At 33.7% G+C, this 25,170-nt stretch overlaps 1 protein-coding gene across 9 annotated transcripts in view; it reads left to right on the top strand.

Annotated features, from left to right (window-relative positions):
* Positions 1 to 25,170, top strand: part of ntrk3a (neurotrophic tyrosine kinase, receptor, type 3a) — a 441,878-nt gene that overhangs the window by 402,832 nt on the left and 13,876 nt on the right. For all 9 annotated transcript variants that reach the window (XM_073942230.1, XM_073942233.1, XM_073942235.1 and 6 more), the window contains 2 exons: positions 6,308 to 6,480; positions 10,140 to 10,383. In XM_073942230.1, coding sequence (XP_073798331.1) covers positions 6,308 to 6,480; positions 10,140 to 10,383 — 417 coding nt within the window. The remainder of the gene's footprint in view (positions 1 to 6,307; positions 6,481 to 10,139; positions 10,384 to 25,170) is intronic.

Raw genomic sequence — 25,170 nt, 5'->3', positions numbered from 1 at the left:
ATGAGTCACTGCTGTGGCCAGACAGTTGCTGGATAATGCTTTAACTTGGTTTACCGCATGGGACCGTTCACCAAGGTCAAGGAACTCATCATCCAGTGAGCTGAAGTGGAGGTCTATTAAAGAGGTTTTCTTGATCAATGATGTATCTATAAGTGCATCAGTTTGTCTATCAGTTTGGAAATGTCAAGGTTTCCATGATGCTGGCAAGCTGAAGGATGAAGTTGAACATATACCTGGTGTTTTAATGAAAATATTACATTCTAAGTCAAGGGCGTCAAACTCAGTTCTTGGAGGGCCACAGCATTGCAGAGTTAAGGTCCAAGCCTGTTTAAACACACTTTTCTCTAGAATTCAAACAAGCTTGAAGGACTCAATTAGTTTGATCATGTGTGTTCGATTAGGGTTAGAGCTGAACTGTGCAGAACTGTGGCCCTCTAGAAGTTGACACCCGTGTTCTCTTTAGTCTTCAGTGTCCTTGTTACTGCAACCAAATCCCACACCAGAAATGCTAATCTTTCAACCTTTTTTAAATCAAACTTAAAACAGTGCAAGTAAAACTGTAGGGCTTAAATTGGTGCCTTGTCCCGGATGTGAGTGAGGTGTAAGAGAAGCCGGTGAGCAAGGAAAAAACTATCAACTGACAATAGAGGCTCAAGTCTTTAGTGTCCTTGTTACTGCAACCAAATCCCACACATTTTTTTTTTTTTAATCATACTCAAGGCAGTGTGAGTAAAACTGTAGGGTTTAAATAGGTGCCATGACCTGAATGCGAGTGAGGTATAACAAGGTAAGTGTAACAGAGGCCAGTTAGAAAGGGGAAAACTAGCAGCTAGAGCCTTCAGTCTTTAGAGTCCTTGTTTCTATTACTGAATCCAATACCTGAAAAACTTGTTTAAATCTTACTCGAAGCAATTCGAGAAAAACATATAAATTGGTGCCATGACCCAGAAGGGAGTGTAATATAGCAGAATTATATATAGCATAATAATAATAATAGTGAATTGCCACAAGTAATTTAGGTTTCACACAGAAAGCATGACTAAATCTGAATAAAATACAGAGAGAAATGGTCTGAATGATGACAAAAATAAAGAGAAGTTACACATGACTAAAATACATCTGTATTGTTCAAGCCATCTTCGTGATTTTTTTTTTCAAGGTTTATGTATATTTATTAATATATTTAGTGCAAATGATAATAAACCAAATCACTGACAACATTGCCTTTGTGGGATATAGATGTTTTCAGCTCCCAGATTGCTTAGGCGTTCCTTTATTTCATCATCTGTGAGAATATGTTGGCTATCGTGGGGTGGTGCTTTAGTACAGAATGGCTGAAGAAATAAATCTGGAGCAATAACGCTGTCTGCTAGTGATGGTTTATCATTCGGCAAAGCACATTATTCTGAAGACGCTGATCAAGACTAATGGAACTGACACTTTCTGTCACAATCCTGTGATGGTGTCAGGAGGAGATTCTCCGCATTTTACCAGCAAAATCGAAAGGAGAAAATACAATCTCAAATATTTCTCTCAGACAGGATGGAGACGACCATTTTCTAGAACTTCTTATATCTCAATAAAAAAAGGTTCTATAATCTTACACATATTACAGAATAAATATAATAGATTAGACACAAGCCTAAAGTCTCAAAGAAAAGGCAAATCCAGGAATCCAGATGAGAGATGTAATTAAGCAACGTGATCTACATTATTCTGATAGCTTTATACTTCTTCTGCAATTCAACAATTGTGTAATCTATTTTTACTTCTTCTCAGAAATTGAAGTCTAAACATCTGGCCTGAGGCCCACTTGACACTTAAATGAAATCTAAACGAGTCTCCTCAGCATTGAAAGAGCAAACCTTTGAGCAATAAAATGCTCCTCTGGGAACCTGCTTGGCTTCATGAAGCTCCATCACAGCAGCTGTTGTTTGAAACCTGTCCAGCTCCGATTCAGAGAGGTCAAGTCTTTTCCTTGTATGTTGGCCAAAGAGCTGCCAGCATCCCCTCTCGTACCTTTACTCCCCCCATACCCCCCCCCCCCCTTCCCCGATTTCCACCTGATGCTCAAGACCTCCAGCCCCTTATTACGAGTGACAGCCCCCCAGGTGGTGCTGGATTCGTCCCCTCTGCTCTCTCCAACCTGTGCAGGTGGCCAGTTTCGCAACACAGGGGTAATATAGCATTATGAATAGGGATAGATACCTCGCCATCTGCGAGTTATCGGTTTTCCTCATCCATCTCCAACGCATCAACCTCTTTGCAATTCCTGATATGGATTAACCCACGGTAGCTCTAATTAAAATTAAACTGCGAGCTCAGAGGGCGAATGCAATTATAACATAATTGAAGAAGCGATTCTTCACAAACACACCGCAATGCCATGTCTGGCTGCGGGAGAGCGACGGGGGAAACCAATTGACATATCATGGGCAAGGCCACAAAGGGGGGTTATTTTTTTTCTGTGAATGACGGGCTATAAGATGACAAAAAGACAGATGTGGGCAAGCACCTATTTAATCTTTTAGAAGAGACACCATGCCGGTCATCTGTATGTCTTTTCTTGGCATCCCAAGGTTTAGTGCCTCGTCCATGAAAATGATTTCAAATTGTAGAAAAACAAATGACTTTTCTGAAAGACTGATGCCTGTGCAATATCACATTTGTGTCAGTCCATCTACGTTTTGATTATGCGGTTATTGTGCCAGGTTATACTATTTGAAAAGGTTCTTACCACTAATAATAATTAAAATTCCATACATATTTATATGGCGCTTTTCTGGATACACAAAGCACTTTACATATTGGGAGCAATCTCCTCATCTACCAGTGTGCAGCATCCACTTGGATGATGCGACGGGCAGCCATATTGCGCCAGACCGCAGACCAGCTGATTGGTGGAGAGTAGACCAATTATCACATGGGAATGGTTAGGAGGCCAGTGGCCAGGATGCCGGGGATTAAACCCCCACTCTTTTTGAAGGACAACCTGCATTTTTAATGACCACAGAGAGTCGGGATCTCGGTTTAAAGTCTCATCTAAACAGCTCACTGAACAGTATCGAGTACCCTTCACTATACTGGGGCAATAGGACCCACACAGACCGCAGGTTGAGCACCCCCTGCTGGGTCCCCCGTCCAGGTACTGACCATGGGCAGCCCTGCTTAGCTTCAGTGGGTCTCCATGTGAGAGTTGCAGAGAGCTAGCTGCTGGATTCATCCTCTCTGCTCTCTCCAACCAGTACAGGTGGCCAATTTTGCAACACAGGGGTAATATAGCATCATGAATAGGGACAGATACCTCACCATCTGAGAGTTATTGGTTTTCCACACACATCTCAAACTTCTATGCAATTCCTGAGAACAAACGCCAATACAGAACCAACGCTATAATTTAAATATTTATAATAGTTTCTATTTAAAATTTGTGTGTTGTACAAATGCTAGTATAGTAAATGTAATTTTACTTATTTTTAATACGAGGGGTAGCATATTATCTGCAGTAGAAAAAGCAATGGTCAATGTACTAATGCTTAAGGCCTGTTACTTGTAATGAATATTTAAGCCAATATCTAAAAATATTTAGGTTACACTTTATTTTGATGGTCCATTTGTTGAATTTACATTGCATCTTGGCCACAGCCATAACACCCTGCAGCCCAAGACCGGTTACTCACTGAAGCTAAGCAGGGCTGAGCCTGGTCAGTACCTGGATGGGAGACCACTAGGGAACACTAGGTTGCTATTGGAAGTGGTGTTAGTGAGGCCAGCAGGGGGCGCTCAACCTGTGGTCTGTGTGAGACCTAATGCCCCAGTAAAAGTGAAGGGAACACTACACTGTAAGTGGGCGCTGTCTTTCGGATGAGACGTTAAACCGAGGTCCTGACTCTCTGTGGTCATTAAAAATCCCATGGCACTTCTCGTGAAAGAGCAGGGGTGTAACCCAGGTGTCCTGGCCAAAGTCCCTCTATCGGCCCTTACGATCATGGCCTCCCAATCATCCCCTTCCACCGAATTGGCTCGATCACTCTCTCCACTCCACCAATAGCTGGTGTGTGGTGAGCGCACTGGCGCCGTTGTCCTGTGGCTGCCGTCGCATCATCCAAGTGGATGCTGCACACTGGTGGTGGTGTGGAGAGACCCTCCTCATGATTGTAAAGTGCTTTGGGTGTATGGCCTCACACAATAAATGCGCTATATAAAAATACACATTACATTACATTAAATTACATCTACATGTCAACTATTTCTCATTAGATTATAAGTAGACTGTTAGGTTGGGGTTAGGGTTAGTGTAAGTTGACATGTACTTTAAAAGTGTCTCATAGTCAGTTAATTGTGTTGAAGGAGTAGTATCAACAGATATTAAGCAGACAGTCTACTAATACTCAAATGGATCATCAAAAAAAGTGTTACCAATATTTTGAGAGATTTACTCTCATAGCTCTTACTATTTTGTCTCCATTACACTCATCTCCCTAAATATCACTGCTATCCGGGTCATGGCAAGGTATAATAGTTTTGGATTTTTCATTAGTTTTAGTATTTATTTCTTTTTGACTTTTTGTTTTCAAATTCGTTTTTAGAGGTAAATTTACTAGTTTTTATTAGTTTCAATATTTTGAAGTTGCTTAGTTTTAGTTGAGTTTTTTTATTAGTTTTAATATCAGTTTTAGTTTTTGTTAGTTTGGACTCAACATATTAAAAATATGTAGTCAGCAATCATAATTTCTGTCAGTTTGGCTAAAACATCACCATGATCTAAAAAGTTTCTTATGATTACATTTCACAACTCCCAACTGAAGCATAATTTACTGATTTACATTCCATTACGACTTTCTGTGATGAAACAAACTTTTTTAGCCCTCAGTTTATCCGCGCTGCAGTTTAGTTCAGTCACAGCAGGCTGTCATGTACTGTTTGTGTTTAGTTCACAGAATCAGAATTATCGGTTCACCGATTTCTCAAATTTCTCAAATCTAATCTCAGTGTACTGTTCTAATACCTGAATAACTCCGTATATATTGGTTTATTTGAGTCAGAGGGGGTATCAGGCATGTACAAAGTAAGTTGTTTGTAGACACATGCTTAACGTTACTGGAGACGCAACTCATTTTAAATGGTTCAGTTCGATTTGGTGAATTGGTTCTGCCGGTTCACTTTAGAAGATTTGGTTTAAAAGAAGGATTCTTTTCAATTGTGATCACTAATTTAGAAATAAAATCCATTTTTTGGGCACAAAAGTGTTAAATTAATACTTTTAAGTGTCTGCTCAGGTCTTTTTTAATGCTGTCACCGTACCACTTTTTTGTCACGGGAGCAACAGCGAAGACTGTCTGGAGGAGAACCGGCTTGATCTGGGCAATGGCATCAAGATTACATACTCTGAAGTGCCGTATACGGTCAAACAGCCGACAACACGAAATAAATTTACTTCTAAAAGGCTTACAATATGTATTATTACATTTGCAAAGATGAAAACGTAGGACATTTTTGCTATAATTTTAGTTAGTTTCAGTTTGTATGTATTTGTATGTACACAATACAGTTTCAGATAGTCCTAATTGTTTTTTTTTTTTTTAACTCTCGTTTTTATTTTTATTTCAGTTAACGAAAATGTTTCTTTTTTTTTTTTGTTAACTATAATAACCTTGGGTCATAGCACCAAGGTAAGCTCTCAGGTTCTATTTGGTCCACTACAAGTTGGACCTACAATCAAAATAAATGCAGATTATATCCTGGAGTTGTCGAAAGTTCAAAACATTTTAAAACCCTGTGATCAAATTGATTAAATCCCACCATAAAAAAATAGTTCCTTTAGATCTCTGCTGTTTAGATTCACAAACAGCTCCATCACACTCATACATTAAAGATAATATCTAAAAAAGCATAACGTTGTCAAAAGCAGCTCATGCATGCTTCATTGATTTGTATACGATTGCAAATTTACGGGATTCATAAAGCATTAGACAGATCCATTTAGATTAGTTGGAGCACTTAGTCTCATTAACCTGATTAATTGTTCACTTGAATTATTTATTACTGACTGACTCATTAAAGCTCCCTTAATTAATTTACTGGTACCGGTGAGTATCAACAAAGGTAACAGCAAAGGCGTATTTAATTCCTACAATATTTTCTCTAATATTAATGATCTGCATTTAAAACGTGCATTTAAATGAGCTTTTCCCAAAAAAAAAAATATTGGATTTTTGTCTCAGTGTTGAAGTATTTGCTCGAGAATGTTTTGGCTTGGAAATGGACTGCCAAGCCAATATATAATCGTAATTTATTTATTTTGCAGACCTTGAAGGATCCCACACTTGCGGCAAGGAAAGATTTCCAGCGTGAGGCCGAATTGTTGACCAACCTTCAGCACGAGCACATAGTCAAGTTCTATGGCGTCTGTGTGGACGGAGACCCACTCATCATGGTCTTCGAGTACATGAAACATGGAGACCTCAACAAGTTCCTCAGGTGATCAAAACGCACAGTGTGTCATAATGGAGTAATATTTGTACTGGAATTGTAAAATGATCTCAAACACAATGGGAATCAGTTATTATTGACAGAGGTCACAGACCAAATGGAGCATGATTATAAACATCATTATAGTAATAATTTAATAGCCTTATAGGGTCAAGATTATGAAGGAAATTATATATATATATATATATATATATATATATATATATATATATATATATATATATATATATATATAAATATATAATAGGGCTGCACAATATACAGTTTTAGCATTGTTATTACAATGTGTGTATTTCCAATAGTCACAAACATGAATCCTTAAAGAGTGAAAGATTTTCATTTGAATGCGTTTTAAAGAACTGTGACTAGAATATCAAGCAAATTTAAACCAAGAAATTTAATTTAACAATAATTAAATCATATTTAATTCTTTATAGAATGAAGACATTTAATTAATGTTGAATTTATGTTCATAGACTCCACAAAAAATATAAAATACAAAACTAATCTTAAATTTTTGCAGCTTCATTTTTTTTCTATTGTATTCATCTGTGCTTGCAAACAGTTTATTATGTTTTATGCAGATGTGAGAATTTTTTCAAGTAGAGCTATTTAGTTCATCTATTGTGAAATTATATTCATATTAAAACGTATATCCCAGAAAGACAAAATACCGCAATGTCAGGATTTTTTCCAATATTGTGCAGCCCGGATGGATGGATGGATGGATGGATGGATGGATGGATGGATGGATGGATGGATGGATGGATGGATGGATGGATGGATGGATAGATGGATGGATGGATGGATGGATGGATGGATGGATGGATGGATAGATAGATAGATAGATAGATAGATAGATAGATAGATAGATAGATAGATAGATAGATAGATAGATAGATAGATAGATAGATAAAGTTGTTTTTGTTTGTTTTTAAAATTAATATGTTTTATTTTTTACAGTTTTTTTTACGTTTTACTATTATAATATTTATATAGTGTTTATATTAATTTTATATCTACATAATCACATTATGTGTAACTGTGTATTTTGCAGTTCGCTTAGTTTGTGTTATTTATTTTTTATGCCTGGTAATTTTAACATTTTTGGAAACATTATAAATACATATAAATAAATATAAATTATAAGGTATTTTTCATTCATTTTTTTATTATTATTACTTTTTTAGGTTCAAGTAAGGTGGTTAGGATCCTTTGCATTAGATTATTATTTTCACAAAGTCTGCATACATCACTGTAATCTACGCAAGGGTTGTATGACTGTGATTGATAGGATACAACCTTCCATAAAGTTATTGTACAAGGTGGATAAGAAGTGTACATGTTTTCTGACAGGACTCTGTTGAAAGATCAGAAATTACTTTCTCTTTCGAGCCAGCAGGATTATGGGGGATAACAGGGTTTAGCAAAACTGCTTCATATGTAATGACACTGTACTGCGACAGATTCAAAGGAAACTAGCAGGGATGCAAACTGTAACATTTCCTTTAATGCCTTAACTAGTTTTAATGCGCGACACAGCAAGCAAAAACATTTTCTTTCATGCAACTGTCAATTTTTGAGGGAGGCTTTTTACCAAATGTAAAGTCAACATTCAAAATGTCCATCTCTAGATTTTTTTAAAGGTAATTTAGTCAGAATTACTTTATTTTTTATTGATGTGAACCATAAATCTCTCCTTCAGCTGCACTTTCATACATCCCAACTTTACTTATAATTTAGAAACATTTGATATTTTCTGAATTACAGTTATAAAATGTAGAAAATTCCCTTTCTAAAAGCTTTTGACACAAAAAACAAACAGAACTTTCTTCTAATGTTCAAAATGTTTTGAGAGAAATATATGCAAATTAGTGCACATTTATTAACATATAGTTAAAGCTTTTAAATAACTCATAATATACAAAAATCGATCAACTAGGGAGGTATGATGATACTATTTACATTGTTTCTCCCTATTCACCTGCAGACTCTCGCATTCATTTTATGTTAAGGATTCCCACTCCTAAGCCAAATTTGAAATTTCCTGACTATTCCCTGGCAAAAAGCTGAATCATTATATTTATTTTTCATTATATTTGTTGAGTCGATTATAAAACTGCAAAATTTAAATATGGTTTTTCCAATGCTCTTGTTGGAGAGAGTTTAACAGTTTGTTAATTATGATTATTTAGAGTCATATCAAATATGATGTTGTAGGCTTTACTGTATATGGTTCAGAGGAAAATGTTTTCCCTCATTGTTTCTCAGTGTTCTCTTCATATTAATTACAGTGACAAAAAAGAAGAAGAAGTGTATATTTTCACTGCAAAACAACACAAGAAATGCCAGATATATTGCAGTAAATTTTGGAGAAATCTTGCCACAAAATATACTGTATGTCATGTCAGGCTTCAATAGACCATTTGGAGGGATGTAAGCAATACCAATGTATTCCTAACGTATTTCCTGTTTTACATTTTTTTATTTATTTTTATTAAGGATTTTCAAATTGCAAAAGAAGCCAGAACACTATTAAAATAAAAAAGATTTAGAGTATGTGTAAAAAGGAGAGGTTTCTAAAGTTTCCTGAATTTGTCCTATTTGTGGTTAAGGTCATTAGTAAACTTTTCCAAAGGACGAATGACTAACAACTGAGAAATCCACATGGAATTAGGCTCAGCACCTCTAAGTCCGGGCCATGGTGCTCCACTGGAAAAAGGTGTTTTGTCATCTCCAGGTTAGAGAAAAGTCCTTACCCTAGGTGAAGGAGTTCAAGTATCTTGGGGTTTTGTTCACGAGTGAGGGAAGGATGGAGCGTGAGATTGACGGTTAGATTGGTACAGCGGCAACAGTAATGCTGTTGATGTACCGGTCTGTTGTAGTAAAGAAGGAGCTGAGATGAAAGACAAAGCTCTTAATTTACCGGTCAATCTATGCTCCTACTCTCACCTATGGTCATGAGCTTTGGGTCATGACCGAAAGGACAAGTTCTCAGATACAATCGACCGAAATGAGTTTCCTTCACAGGGTGGCAGGACGCACCCTTATAGATAGGGTGAGGAGCTCTGTCACCCGGGAGGAGCTCGGAGTAGAGTTACTGCTCCTCCACACTGAGTGAAGTCACCTGAGGTGGCTCGGGAATCTGTTTCGGATGCCTCCTGGACGCCCAGCTAGGAAGGTGTTCCAGGTATGTCCCACCAGGCGGAGGCCTCCTAGAAGACCCAGGACATGCTGGAGGGACTATGTCTCTCGGTTGGCCTGGGAACGCATCGGTATCCCCCTGCAGGAGCAGGAGGAAGTGTCTGGGGAGAGGGAAGTCTGGGGTTCTCTCTTAAGACTGGTGCCCCCGCAACCCAGCCCCAGAGAAGCAGATGAAAATGAATGAATGAATGAATGAATGAATGAATGAATGAATGAATGAATGAATGAATGAATGAATGAATGAGAAAATGTTCATGTCCCAATGAAATCACAACCCTAAATGGACTATAATCTGATATTCCATGACTAGGACATAAAAATATATAGAAATTCCCTGACTTTCAATGTCTGGAATAACCATTTCAAATTCTAATGTGCTGGAGTGTGTGTGGTAATCATACAGAAATGACAGAAGGGTAATAATAATATGATGTTACTCACAGAGCTCATGGTCCAGATGCCATGATCCTGGTTGACGGACAGCCGCTACAGACCAATGGAGAGCTGGGCTTGTCTCAGATGCTGCACATCGCCAGTCAGATCGCATCAGGGATGGTTTACCTGGGCTCTCAGCACTTCGTGCACCGCGACCTGGCCACACGCAACTGCCTGGTGGGGAATGGGCTGCTTGTGAAAATAGGAGACTTTGGGATGTCGAGAGACATTTACAGCACTGACTACTACCGGGTAAGAGAGGTTTGTTTTTTTCTTATTGATCAAGGAAAATAATGCATTACTGCTACCAAACATTTTGAATAAGTATGACTATATTTATTTATCAGATAGATCACACAGACAGTTAGAGTCAGATTTATTAGCCCCACACTATATTTTCCCCAATTTCTGTTTAACAAAAATATTTTTTTAACTAATTTCTAAACACAGTTTTTATCAGTTTTCATAACTCATTTCTAATAACTGATTTCTTTTACCTTTGTCATGATGACAGTAAATATAATTTTACTAGATATTTTTTCAAGAAACTTCTATACAGCTTAAAGTAACATTTAAAAGCGTAATTAGCTTAAATAGGTGTTAGGGTAATTAGGCAAGTCATTGTATAAGCTGTAGATAATCAAAGAAAAAAAATATTGCTTAAGGGGGCTAATAATGTTTACCTTAAAAACCTAAAAACTGCTTTTATTCCAGCCGAAATTAAACAAATAGGACTTTCTCCAGAAGAAAGAATAATAAAGAAAATACTGTGAAAAATTCCTTGCTCTGTTAAACATTAGGAAATATTTGAAGAAAAAAAAATTAACTGTGTAGTAAACTGTATAGTAAAGACAGTAACTGACCAGTAACCCATTATTTTTGACTGAAGAATACTTTGTTATATGTAGGAAAAAGTTTTTTTTTTTATATCATTTATAAAAATGTGAAATTCATTACAATTTTGGCTCTGTGACATATACATACTTTTACATATATATACTGTGAATTTTTTATTATATTGTATGATGCATATATTTTAAAAATATATATTTATATCAGGGCCGTGGCCAGGAGACATTCATGTGGTTCGAAAGACCCACCCATCAATGACAAAGTTTCAGAATTTGTCTCATACATCAGCTCGTTTGTACTATTTTGACTGCTATCCCAATAAAAACAGTGAAGATAACTAATTGAAAAAAGCTTTAAGATCAAACGGAATCCTCTGCTGGCTGTTGCCTTAGTGCGACTTCAGCTAATCAGTTTTGGTAAATGATAACAGAGTCCATCATCCAGATGTGCAAGAAAACATACAATCTGATGCAAAAGAAGTTATCTTTCGCTGCTGTATGACTAAACATTTTACAAGTAACTTTTATTCTAAATCTTGGACTTATTCTTGAAACAAACAAAAAATGGCCAATGAATAGAAAAGGTCACAAAAAGCGGCCCACATTAAAACAGATTTGAGTATTATTTTGGCTATTGTTATTATCCATTTTCAAATGTAGTTTTTTTTTAAAAGGGAGGCTAGAATTGTGAAGCTCATTATTATTATTTTTTTTTATTATTATTATTGAAATGGCCGAATTTCAAAAGAGGAAAAGTTTATGATTTTTTAAATAAATATGAAGGAAAAATAATCTTGAATTTTTTAGTATTTTTTTCACATTTCTTTAGGAATTATTTTTGGTACATCAAAAAGTGTGGTTATGATGACCATCCTACAAGTTAATTTAGCTAAAAACATTATGCTCAAGATGTCATGAAAATGCAGAAAATGAGGCGTAAAACTGAGAAAAAGGAATGACCATTTTCACCATGCAGGCTGGCTACAAGTCTGTATATTTTATTCATAGAATATTGTTCTTTTTGTTTATATTTTCATTTAATTGTTAATAAGCTCTTATTAATCATTTTGGATCCTTAAGTTCCAACATTGATGATACTAATCATTATTAGTAGCAATGATAGTAGCGCCAAGAACATCTAATGGTTTTACCAATAAATAACAATATAAAGTAAGCATGATTTCAGAAAGATCATGCAACACGAAAGATTGGCTGATGACAATGGAAATAAATAGCATTTTTAAACATTTCTATTTGCCTTAATGAGCATGAGACTTATTTTTAACAATTAAAAAACATACTTAACATATTTAAAACATATATACAAGACATATTTGAAACTTTTTGCACCAATAGTGTAAATGTTTATCAAACCAAGAAACAATTAAAGTTAATGGGGAAAAAGAAAAATGCAATACAATCTCCAGCACTGAGACATTCTAAACCTGTGTTTAGCTCACTAATTAGTCATCAGATATCCACAAAACACGCAAATTAACCCTTTGTCAGTCGTGGCGCACAATGGATCCATAATTGCATGCATAATTGCTCAATTTTAATGACTTTTGAAAAGTTGTACTATTGACACATCCAGCTGCTTCAGTGCTTCCAAAGACCTTAATCAAATTGTTTATTTACAATCATCATATTCATTACACCCAGTGTTAATTAAGAACATGATTGTATTTTTTGCACTGTTTATTATTTCTAGTTCATTTCAAAGTATTCAAAATAATAACACAATAACACAAATATTTTGTAGGTTCTGAATACAAGCCTCGATCTTTGTTTATTTAAAGATACTTTCATGGTGTAAAAGCACAATGGTATTATTATATGGCTTTTTGCCATAACAATAATCAAGGATAATTTGCAGATTCATAAACATATTAATTTTAAAAGAGATTATAAAATATAAATAGTAAAAATTGTGTGATATTTTTTTTCTGCAATATGTTCCAATATTATTATCATTTTACAATATGACTTAGTGTTACATTAAGTGGGGTGATTTTGTAGGGGTGGGGTGTCTGACTAAGATATACAAAATTATCCAAAAATATAATAAATAAATGAACAAATTACAGCGATAGAACAAAGATAAACATGAAATCAACAGCACTTCAGTTTTTGTTTTGTTTTTTTGGGGGGAGTCTAACAGTACTGAGGTACCGAAATTTCAACGCTATCCCACAGCAATTCGTAAATTTTTGATTCAGTAGCTAATTCATATGGAATCATATGATCTCATTCGTACAATTTGCTTATGCCCCAATAGTGGTTGGGTTTAGGGGTGGGGTTTGGTGCCACGCCTCCTTTAAAAAAATCATTTGACTTTTTTTAATTTTCGTACGACTGATTTTTGAGTAAAAATTGCCACTAAACTGACAAAACATAAAATACGTTTTCTTATGAGATTAGACTGGAAATTTAATAAACATACGTAAATAACACTATATAGCCCAAAATTAAACACAATGAATTTTGTTAAAGCGACAAACTTTGTATTTTCTTGTGCCAAAAAATTGTTTAGATTTGCTTTAGATCTTACGTTCACAGGCTTTAAAAACTAACATTTTTCACACTGTTACATTATAGTGAAACCGTTCGCACATTGCGATATTAATTCTGAAACTTTATATTGTTTAGCCCTAATTCTGTGAACATTAACTGTGCCTTAAGCTGTTCAAAGTTATTACTCACTGTATATCGCTGTTTAGATGTTTAGCAGTGCTTTGACTTAAACACTTGAAAATCACCACACCTAATTTCTAGTAAACATAGTAAGACCTTGATTAGTTTGTTCAAAAGAGTTAATAATCTCCCATTGCCAGAACTGACACATGCAGTAGGCCAACTGACTGCCATGTAAACAACACATCATTATTTGTTTCAGTGTGGGTCACGTTTAGGTTAGTGTAAAACATCTATAAGATGGATATGAAAAAAAAAACTTTGTGTTAGTCTTATTAATAACAACAAACATTGTAAAAGGTTTATCATTATACTGGCTGTTTTTTTTTTTTTTTTTTTTTCTGTATTCAAATACCTTAATGCACTAGGTATTCTTTAAATATATTTATAGAGAATTATGGAAATCCTACTGAAGTCTACCAATTAGATGATAACTTACATTTTTGAGTGCCATATTCATGAGACATTAGCCTAGTTTCCATCCATCTTTTTTATCTGCATTTTGGAATGTCACATAATAAATGCTTAATGGAATTGTTCATACATTTTGAAAATGTGCATTAAAAATGTTTGCACACAACTGAGTTGGATAAAATCTTTATCCGATAAGAAAAAAGCATGCATAAACTACAATGGAAAAACATTTACCAAATAAATCAAAATAAGCTATGGGATTATGTTATCACAGATCATTTAATAACAAAAATGAGTGTGATGGCAGCATTAATGGACAAACCATCGAACTGACTACATGTTGTTTTGTTCATTCTAAAATCCCTTAGCCAAAGTCTGTCTTTAAAGTGGTTTAGTATTATTATCTCCAAAACTGCCTTAAGTGTCTCTGCTCCCAAGAGCGTCTAATAGCTTTCTAAGCTCTATAGAGCATCAAAAGCTGTCTTTATCTTCATATTTCCCTTTTTTTATATTACATAAGAAAATAGTCCCACAGCAAACTCCATTTTTCTTTTTGTTTTTTAGTTCCAGTTTATCAAGAAGTGACCGTTTTGTTCTCTTTGACTTATTGGAGGGAAACTGCATTTTTTGCAAATATCAGTTTACTTCTATGAAATAAGCAGTTTTGCGTTTGGATGGAAACATAACAATTCAGCCTAAATGCTTGAGGTTGAGACTAAAAATGGCCATTTTTGGGTCAACTATTTCTTAAGTTCAAGTTTGAAATCAGACTTTTATCTTTGATTCTGATTCATTCAACCTCAATTATGAGCTCCAGCCCCATTTGTGCTTCTACAGATGATCCTCAATCAAAATCTTGTCCTGGTTTGAGCCTCTCGGTAGGTTTGGCCAAGATGACAGAGGGCTCAATTTGCAAGCCAAGGGCCCTGTAAATGAATTAAAATGTATGTCTTCACTTATCGCTCAACACAAGGATGAATGAGGTGACGCTGAATTTACAGAGCTCCTCGATTGCTCCACTAGATTAGGATGATTTGAACATAATTGTTCATCTCACTGCTTTGCAAGTGAGTCTCATTTTTAGGGCGCAGACGTTTAATGAGAATTTTCCTCGCTGTCAGAGGTCCAGAAACGATTCAGGAGCCAAACATAAAAGCAAACGGCTCAGTTAGCGTGCGTCTTGTGGTGGGTTTTTTAACTAAGGAGACCATATTATGTAACACAACTAAACCACCTCGTCTTTTTTTGTTCAGAAGTGTAGCAGTTTATTTCGTATAATTAATTGGTTAATTAATTGTTTCATGTCATTTTTATTGGTTACTATTAGGCCTGTCACAATAATTAATATATCGATTTATCGCAGTTCAGTATGGTTAAAAAAAATAATAAATACTGTAGTATTTACTATAAATTACTTTAGTATATTTTCATGTGGGTGTCTGACAACTGAAAAAAAGATCTGGTAGCAGATATAACAGTCTCTGTTGCTTTTTTCCCTGCACTTTTTTTGTTAACATGTATAATTAGTTATTTAGGATATGCGTTTTTCACATTCTTTATCCAATGCAGATTTATTAAATTGACGATAAATATATAAAATAATCTTAAGAATAAAATATTATGTGTTCTCGGGAAGATTGTATTGTGTTAATATTATATTCTGGCATTATATAAAGTCCTAAAATGACAATAATATTGTTAATGGCTGTATATTTTGGTGCAATATATATATATATATATATATATATATATATATATATATATATATATATATATATATATATATATATATATATATATATATATATATATATATATATTGTGACAGGCCTAGTTATTATGAACCTGTTATAGCACAACAATAGGTCCCAATTGCCTAATGTACTTACACTGAAATAATCATTTGTTACATTGTACTTATAGTGTAAATAGATGTTTTTACATTGTACTTATATGTCATCTGTAGGTACATTTGTAATTAAAATATTGACCACAGCTTAACCCACCCTTAAACCTACCAATACCACCAACTTAATTATAGTGCCTCAAGAGCACCAGAAGTGTTCTGCAATACATTATAACCAAAGTGAATACATTGTATTAATTTTTTTAATGCAGATGTAGTTTAGACCACCTAATATAAAGTGTGACCCAATATTAGTAGTAAAAACTACAATTAAAAAAAATATATTATTTTATATTAATGATGATTTTGCTCATTTATTTACTGTATTTTATATTTTGTTTTCAAGGTTTTCCCTCAAAAATAAATCATTATTGTTCATTAATAAATTAATTATTAATATTATAATTTCCACTAAACAAAAACAGTATAAACTATATTATACCAAATAACACCTGAATTTAATATTTAATTATAAGTAGAGGTAAAAGCTGTTTACAGGTGCCTCAAGAAGTAACATATCATCCAAAAGCAAAGCCTTCAGTAAACACTGGTTGCTGCTTTGCCCAGAGCATCAGTCCCTAATTGCAATAGGGGGAATATGATACATTAACAGGAAATGTCAAATCGACCATTGCATCTCATCTCACTTAATATATTCTGTGGCGTGTGCTTTTTTTTTAATGCCTGATTGCTCTCTGCTGCACAAGAAAAACACAGAGTGACCCAAATCATCACAATTCTGCACTGGAAAATCTAAACATTAGGGACTGGAAGTCGACTCCAAAAGAGTCCATTCCTCGACTCTTAATGGACCTAGTACCGGAATGGACGTCTTAAATTAGCACTGCAGGTAAAATTATGATGTTATGTTAGACTATTGGCTGCTGCTATATGCTTAAATATATATGTTTTTTATTTTATTTAACCTATGCCTATTTCACAAAAAAATAAATAAAACAATAACCATACTGACAATAGTAGCCAAGATTTATGTCACAAAATCTGACATGTGGTTTTGTTTTGTTCCTGAATGCAGTTAATTTTACCTCTAATATTCATTCTTCTGTTTTATTTTGTAGATAACTACAAAAATACATCAGAATTAAGATACAATTTATACCAAACGAAATTAGTTTCCAAAAGAGGAGTTTTAAATGAAAATATAGCCAAAGCCAAGCTTTCAAAAACAGGCTTCACTCATTCCTTTTCTTCTGACATAATGTATGCTGTCCTGTTAACACACTCCTATTGAATTACAATAATGAACAAATTGCACAAAACGGTTATATTTTTAAGTAAAGTAATGGGTGAGTACACTTTATAATATGATATGCTTTAGTGCACAGTCTGTCATGCTGCTTTTATTTATTATTTCAGGTTTGTTAATGTATGAATTATTTAAGTTAAATTTTTGGTGTATGGGGTTTAATATTTAATTGGTCATTAAATCAAATGAAAAATCTAGCTATTTTGTTTATTGATCGGTTGAAGAATCAAAGAAAAAAATAATATAAATGAGCAACCGCAGATTTTGGGCCGTCCACTACACCAGATTATTTCGTTCACTAAGTACAGTATTCAAGTATCAAACATTTATATTAAGAAGTCATTTAGACTATTTTATATATTTTTAAACGTTGTTTGGCCTCAATTGGGGTGTTTTTTCTTTGTTAAGGAACTGCGACACATCTTTCCATTAAGCATTTTGTTAATACATTGATGTTTTAACTCTCTGTCTCCAAATTACAATGTAAGTTTTTAAATTATCTAAACTAGTCAATTGAATGTGTCGTAAAAAAAAAAAAAAAAAAAAAAAGTGTAGGTTGATAACTACTTAATTTTGACTGCAGATGATTACTGCTGATTTTGTGTGACCAGAAGAAAACTGCACAACGTAATGCTGCAATTAACGCAGTAGCATTGTGTAAAGCGCTATAAGAATGTAAATGGAGTCGAATCCGGAGTCGATTCCATCGACTCCAAGATTAGGAGTCTAGATTTGGAGTCGACTGCAAAAAAAATAAATAAAAAATGGAATCGAACACCCCTACTAAACATCTGAAGAATAATACATAGTTGTAGTGATATATAAAATAATTTAAAAGGAAACAAACAGAATTCAGATTTTCTTGAATAAAAAAAAAATATATATATATATATATATATATATATATAATAGATTTATATATATATGTGTGTACACCATGTAATTATGAACAAAGTTTTCATAATTGCAATCAACAAAACTGCAGCATTGAAAAAAATATTTTTAAAGAATATAACATTTCTAAATTATTATTGTACATGCGTAATTCAGAAAAAAAAATAAAAATCCAAAAAAAATCTAAACTGTTTGAAGGATTGATAATGATAAATAAGAATATTTATAAAGAATATTTAAAAATAATTTAATATTATATTGTACTTAATACAATATAATATTGGTTTGGAGAAAAAAGCTTTGATTTCAAATTATTATCCTTTCTCATTAGTGGATATGTACATCAATAATTATATTACTACATTAGTGTTGAATTGAAATCTATTCCGAAACTCATTTAGCAACTATCTAGGTGATTAAAAAAACATCAAAAAGAAAAAAAACAAAAACAAAAAGAAATTCTAATAATCAATTTAATGACATCATTCCTCGTCAGCTGTTCATGCAAACAAAGATATTATGGATTTTAATATACAATAATTAGCGCTCTGTGATTTCCCCGTCCTCCTCCTCATCTACAATCCCTCCAGTCACTAATTGTGTTGCCTTTCATCAGTGGCCTTTCAGATTGTGCTGGCATTTTTGTCACCACCCTGCCAGTTCTCATTCTGATCTGGATGAAGCCCCGCAGACTGATTTACATGCATCTGCGGTTCACGTCGTTCCACCTCCGAGAGAAGCTATTCAGATGAATGGAAGTTCAATCAATGCAATCAATTCAATTTTCCAAACACTCCAGCACAAATAGTTGCACTAAACAAAAACACTGAATATGTCCGCGTTTGGATTAGCATACTAACATACTACATAAATTACAAATGCTATACGGCCTGCTCAGAGCACTTTTCCTCTTTTATATTCTGCAGTACAACAGACGACACTGTATCTCACATCGCACTGTACTTGACCTAACACTTCCAGAGTGAAAACTGGAACCATTTTGTAGCCAGACAGTAATGCTTTTTTTAATCAATAATTAGCTATTTTCTGCCCTTTCTAATCAGACTATTGGGGAAATGATGTTTTACAATAGCAACAAGATGTTAGCATTGCAGCTAAAATATTTTAGCATCTTACTTGATCATTTGAATTTCTCCAAATAAGCAACTTATTGTATTTCTATTCAGACTGAAAGTAGTTGATATTTAATTTAGTTCGGGTTAGTATTGCAACTAACATATTTTAGCACCAGTGTTGTGTGGTATCAGTAGGCACACAAGGAATATGCACATGCAGATTTTTAGCCCATCATTGAGTATTTATTTACGTGTGTAAATGTGTGTTCATTTATATTTATTCAGTTTTTAAATAGATTTTAATAGTATTATATATTGATTAATATGCAAATGTTTATTTGATTTATTTACAATGTAGTCTTGTAGTCTTGTAGTGGATATACAGTATTATATGAGAGAATTGTCTTGTTTACCAATTAGGTAGTTCTAATTACATTTGCATTGTAAACAATAAATACAATTTTTAAGTGTTTTTTTATTTTGTATTATTTTTGATTTCATAAATTACGTTTATAGTTACGATACACCCAAAGTCATTTCAAAAAACAAAATTTTTTGCAGAAATAGCAATATATATATATATATATATATATATATATATATATATATATATATATATATATATATATATATATATATATATATATATATATATATATATATATATATATATATACCTGGATTCTGTCCGGCTTTAGTAATCATTTATAAAGTAATTAGGTACTGTAATTAAATGATATATCCCTAGGAATAAATAAATAAATAAATGGATTACTTTTTTATTTTTGAGTAATTAAATAAGTTACTTACAGTATTGCCTTATATATAGTAAATAAATCCAAGAATAGCTGACTATTCTGAATAATTATATTGTTCAACTAAAGTAAGTCACATTTACCAATTGATTGTTCATGCTTAAGAGATCAATTAAGTGAGAAATTAGTTCAAGTATGTGGTATAAATTAAGGAAAGCATAGTAATTGAGTAAGAAATTTGGTTTTATCTATTTGAAATTTAATTTTTTGGTGGTTTGACTGTTCATAATTATTTCTTTTTTAAATAAAGCCTGTTTGACTTAAATATAAGGAAATATAATACTATTTACAGATGTGGCCACAGAGAATGCGCACTTTACAATATCCACCAGGTTGCGCAGGGGACAACTGCTTTTCCATTGTCAGGCCAGTATGTGCGAGCGAATGCCTCCCAATCTTGCACAGGGGTGTGTTTCTGAAAACCATGCAACTAAGCCAACTAAGGTCGCAAGCTTTATCATTACAGGTGGTTGATTTAGTGTGACCCAAATTCACTTTTGTGCTTTGTGCAATATCCACCAGGTGGTGCAAGGAACAACTACTTTCCCATTGTCAGGCCAGCGTGAGCAAATGGACCCCTCTCCAAATCAAACAACCTGCCCAGGGTTGTGTTTCAGAAAACCAACACAAGCCAATAAGGTTGCAAGTTTCATCTTTAGAAACATAGTATGCTGATTTGGTGTTTCCCAAATTCACTTTTGTGCTTCACGCAATATCCACCAGGTGGCGGCAGGAACAGCAGATTTTCCATTTTCAGGCCAGTGCGAGATTACTAACCCCAAATCAAATAACCCGCCCATGGGTTTTTTTCTGAAAATCACCGTAATGCAATAAGGTCGCATGTTCCATCATTATAAACATAGCTTGTTGATTTGCTGTTTCCAAAAATTCACTTTTGTGCTTTACGCAATATCCACCAGGTGGCGCAAGGAACATTTTTTTTTTATTGTCAGGCTAGTGTGAGGGGAAAGCCCCCTGATTCAAACAACCCCCAGGTGTGTTTCTGAAAACCATTGTAAGCCACTAAGGTCGCAAGTTCCATCGTTATAAACATAGTTTGTTGATTTGGTGTTTAACAAATTCACTTTTGATTTTTTTAAGCAATATCCACCAGGTGGCACAAGGAACAACCCCTTTTCCATTGTCAGGGCAGTGCGAGTGAATGCCCCCCAAATCAAACGACCTGCCCAGGGGTGCATTTCTGAAAACCATCGTTAGCCAACTAAGGTCGCAAGTTCCATCGTTATAAACATAGTTCGTTGAGTTGGTGTTTTATAAATTCATCGTTCCAACAAACATTCGCAAACTGCGTCGCAAACATGTACGTTTGCAACTATTTTCCTAAAGCTGAAGTTAGAAGCATAGCTCCTGGTTGTGTTATATTCCCAGTTATTAACCCTATACCCTTCTAACGTTCCATCATTTAAACTTAAAATATGCCTTGAGATTTATAGAGCTGTTATGTAGTATTGTCTTTAGTAATTAAATTACTTAGTGAGAAATTACGCCACTTTTCAGAACAAGTTATTTAAATAAAATCAAATTATGTAATTAGTAACTAGTTACTTTTTTAAGTAACATACCCAACACTAGCACTTTATTCAACTGTTAAACTCTCATTGTCATATTTCCCTTTATTAGTATTAGCAGCATCAATGAATTTATACTTTTCTTCATTGATATAAACAAGGATTTGTTTATGTTATCTTTATTTGTCTTTGTTTATTTAGTTTATTTGAATCAGGATACAAAATGGTGTTTTGTTATAGTTTTAAGTAGGAACATTTTGAGATTTAGACTGAATTTTAAAGCTATATAGTTAGCGTTATTGTATTTAAACTTGGTTTACGAAATTACAAATTACTTTGTCGATATTATCGTAAATTACTAAAGTCCCATACAATTATTGTTACGGTTATACCAGATCAATACTTTAATAAACTGTTCTAGATGATCAAACAAGCTAGTTAGCATCATGCTAAGCTAATAAACTCCATGCCGCCTTTATTAACGTCAATTCTAAACACAGAGGCAGAAGTGTTTAACATGACCGAATTTAATCTAATCTATTATTTCATTGTGAGAGGGAAAGGAAGTTGCAAGCACCTTATTTGACTGACTCTTAAGCTCTCCAAATATTATTCTGTTTCTCTCCCCGCCTCCATCTCTGTCCATTACTCTGATCATACCTTCATTACCTTCATCCCTGGCTGACTTTTCTCCTGGCAAGGATGTTGCGATAATGCTAAAGCGGGCTGAGTTAGCCAGGCGAGCAGCTCAGTATGGCCATAGGGAGCAGTTGCTGCCCACGCTAGCAGTAGCAGTAGCCCGAACTCCATCTCGCGGAACAAGAGGAGTGTTGTTTGACCGCAGCAGGACTGGCATATTGCTTACACCTCCTAAAGGGCAGAGGCGGGAGGGTGGGTGCAAGCCAGCGAGAGGAGGGAGATTTGCTACACATCACTGGAGCCTGCAGGATGGCTTCCTCCTTGGTGAAGAGCTGGCTGCCAATGAGAAGCACAGAAGCATAGCTGATTAACATATACAGCCTATATTTAAAAAGAGCTTTAAATGCAGAATGTCTCAATGACTTTATAGTTTGCTAATTGCTAAGACGTTTACCCTTGTGCACTTTTTATTCAGAGTCATTTGCAATTTGGAAAGTGCAACCTGAGATTTGTTGTACACTGTAAAAAATATGTCAATTAACAGTGTTTTCTCATTTATTTAGGGTGGTGAATTGCATTTCGGGACCTTGATCTCTTCTCTGTCGACTTTCGATGTTGAATATTCAACTCTACAGTTTGCCAAAGTTACTTTTATTGATGTATCAGTAGTTTGAAATAATAAAAAGTATAAATATGATATATAAACAATAATACATTGAGTTATAAATCTGTAAAATAACAGAAAATATACTGGTAAGCTTTTACAAAGTGTGTGTACTGTAATATGCAGTATAACACCAACCCAGAAAAATAAATCACTTTAAACTAAGACTGCACGATATTGGAAAAATCGAACATTGCAATATTTTATTATTCTAATGTGTGATATTAATAAAATTTCACCAGATAACTTGAATATTTCTATTTGGAAAGAATTGATCATTTTAGATCGATTAGGATGATTTTTGTGTGTGAGCGCATCTGCATATAATCTAATAAACACTCTATAAATACAATAAAAAAACAGATGCATTTGAAATAAACAGTGTTTTGCTGTTTGCCATCTAACAGTATTCAGGTACAGTAATTGAATAATAAAACGAAACGGTACAATTTCTCATGCCTGAATGTTTTTAAAATCATTATGCAGTCACAGGCCTCATAAACTTATACAAATGATGAAATATAATACAAAATTAACATTGTGCATCCTGTGATGTGACTATTGCGAATGATCAAATTGCCATATCGATGCTGAAACAATATATTGTGCAGCCCTACTTCAAACTACTAAAAATGTTCATAAAAGACGCTTTTGAAAAATACTTTTCAAGGTTAAAAGTTGTTGGAAGAAAAATCAAGGTCAATTTATGCAATTCAAAAGCATAAATAAGCTAAGAAAAAAAACAGAAACATAAATCACAAAATACGGAAAAATGCAAATTTAAGGATTTTTTTTAGTGTGTGTTTGAAAAACAGATTTTTTCATTGTTAAACTTCGAAAAACTGTTACTTTTAATTCTTAAATTTTCGTTAGGCTCAGCACTCAGAAGCATGAACTGTTGTTTAATTTTTAGCTATATAAAAATTATAATAGTTCCTAATAATAAATCCTAATAATAGAAAATAGTTCCTAATACTTTTTCGTTAACTTTCGAAAGCTGGTACTTTTAACTTTTTTTTCAATAGGCTCAGGACTTAGAAGCATGTCCTGTTGTTTATTATTTAGCTGTATAACAAAGGTTAATACTTCCTAATAATAGTTCCTAATAAAAACAGATAATATTTCCTATAAAATGTTTGTAAACTTCGGAAACTGTTAGGCTCAGGATTTAGAAGCATGGCCTGTTGTTTAATATTTAGCTATATAAAAATTCTTATAGTTCCTAATAATAATAAAAATATTTCTTATACATTTTTTATTAACTTTGAAAATGGTTACTTTTAACTATTTTTTAAATTATTTCTAATAGGGTAAGGACTTAGAAGCATGTTCTATATACTAAATGCATGCTATATACAAATGACAATAGTTCCTAATAATAGTTCCTAATAATAATAATATATAATCGTTCCTATTATTTTTTGTAAACTTCGAAAACTGCTACTTTATAACTAATTCTTAATTTTTCAATAGGGTCAGGACTTAAAAGCATGGCCTGTTGTTTAATATTTAGCTATATAAAATGATAATAGTTCCTAATAATTAAGATTTTGCAATGTTTTTCTCTCTTACTCTTTTTTTTTGGAATATTACAATCAGCAACATTTTAAAATATTACTAAATAAAATAATTTAGCATTTTTTTATCAGTATTAAAATTTTCTATATAATATTTTGGTGGAAACAGCGATAAACTAAACTAAAAACATATCAGGTATGAATGGCTTAAAATAACAATAGACACAAAATTATTTATTTATTATATATTATATAAAAATTGTAGAATATAATAAAAAAGATCTCCCAGACTTTTAATTAAAACGTTTCTCTTTGACTTTATAGTTAGACATTCCTATTTTTGAAGTGATATTCTTTGAGAGCTGTTGATACACACACCAAAAATGAGTTTGTTTGCCAAAAAGTGATTCATGCATCGTCAAACACTTAAATGTCCCTGATTCTAAAATAGTCATTGTGTTGAGCACTTGGATACAACACGTCCTGTTTCCAAGGATACACTTTAGCCAAATCATGGGACGTGAGCCAATAAACAATTGACTATAATCTCATTTATACTCGTTTTTCTACCAACAAAATGCATTTCTGATGGAACTAAAAACACTACAAGCATCAAAAGCGAATAGCAGACAAGTGTGAGGACGTACAGTACACACATGCACGCACACACCGCAGGCTGCTTTGTATTCCTGCATGCAGTCGATAGCCTGACCCCCCGTGTGAGCAAACCACTAATGAGCCTTGTAATTAATACGCAGTCGCCACTTACGAGT

Source organism: Danio rerio, chromosome 25, assembly GCF_049306965.1.
Source record: "Danio rerio strain Tuebingen ecotype United States chromosome 25, GRCz12tu, whole genome shotgun sequence".
NCBI lineage: Eukaryota > Metazoa > Chordata > Actinopteri > Cypriniformes > Danionidae > Danio > Danio rerio.
The sequence above is the reverse complement of the archived record's forward strand: the minus strand, read 5'-3'. Positions and strand labels throughout refer to the sequence as shown.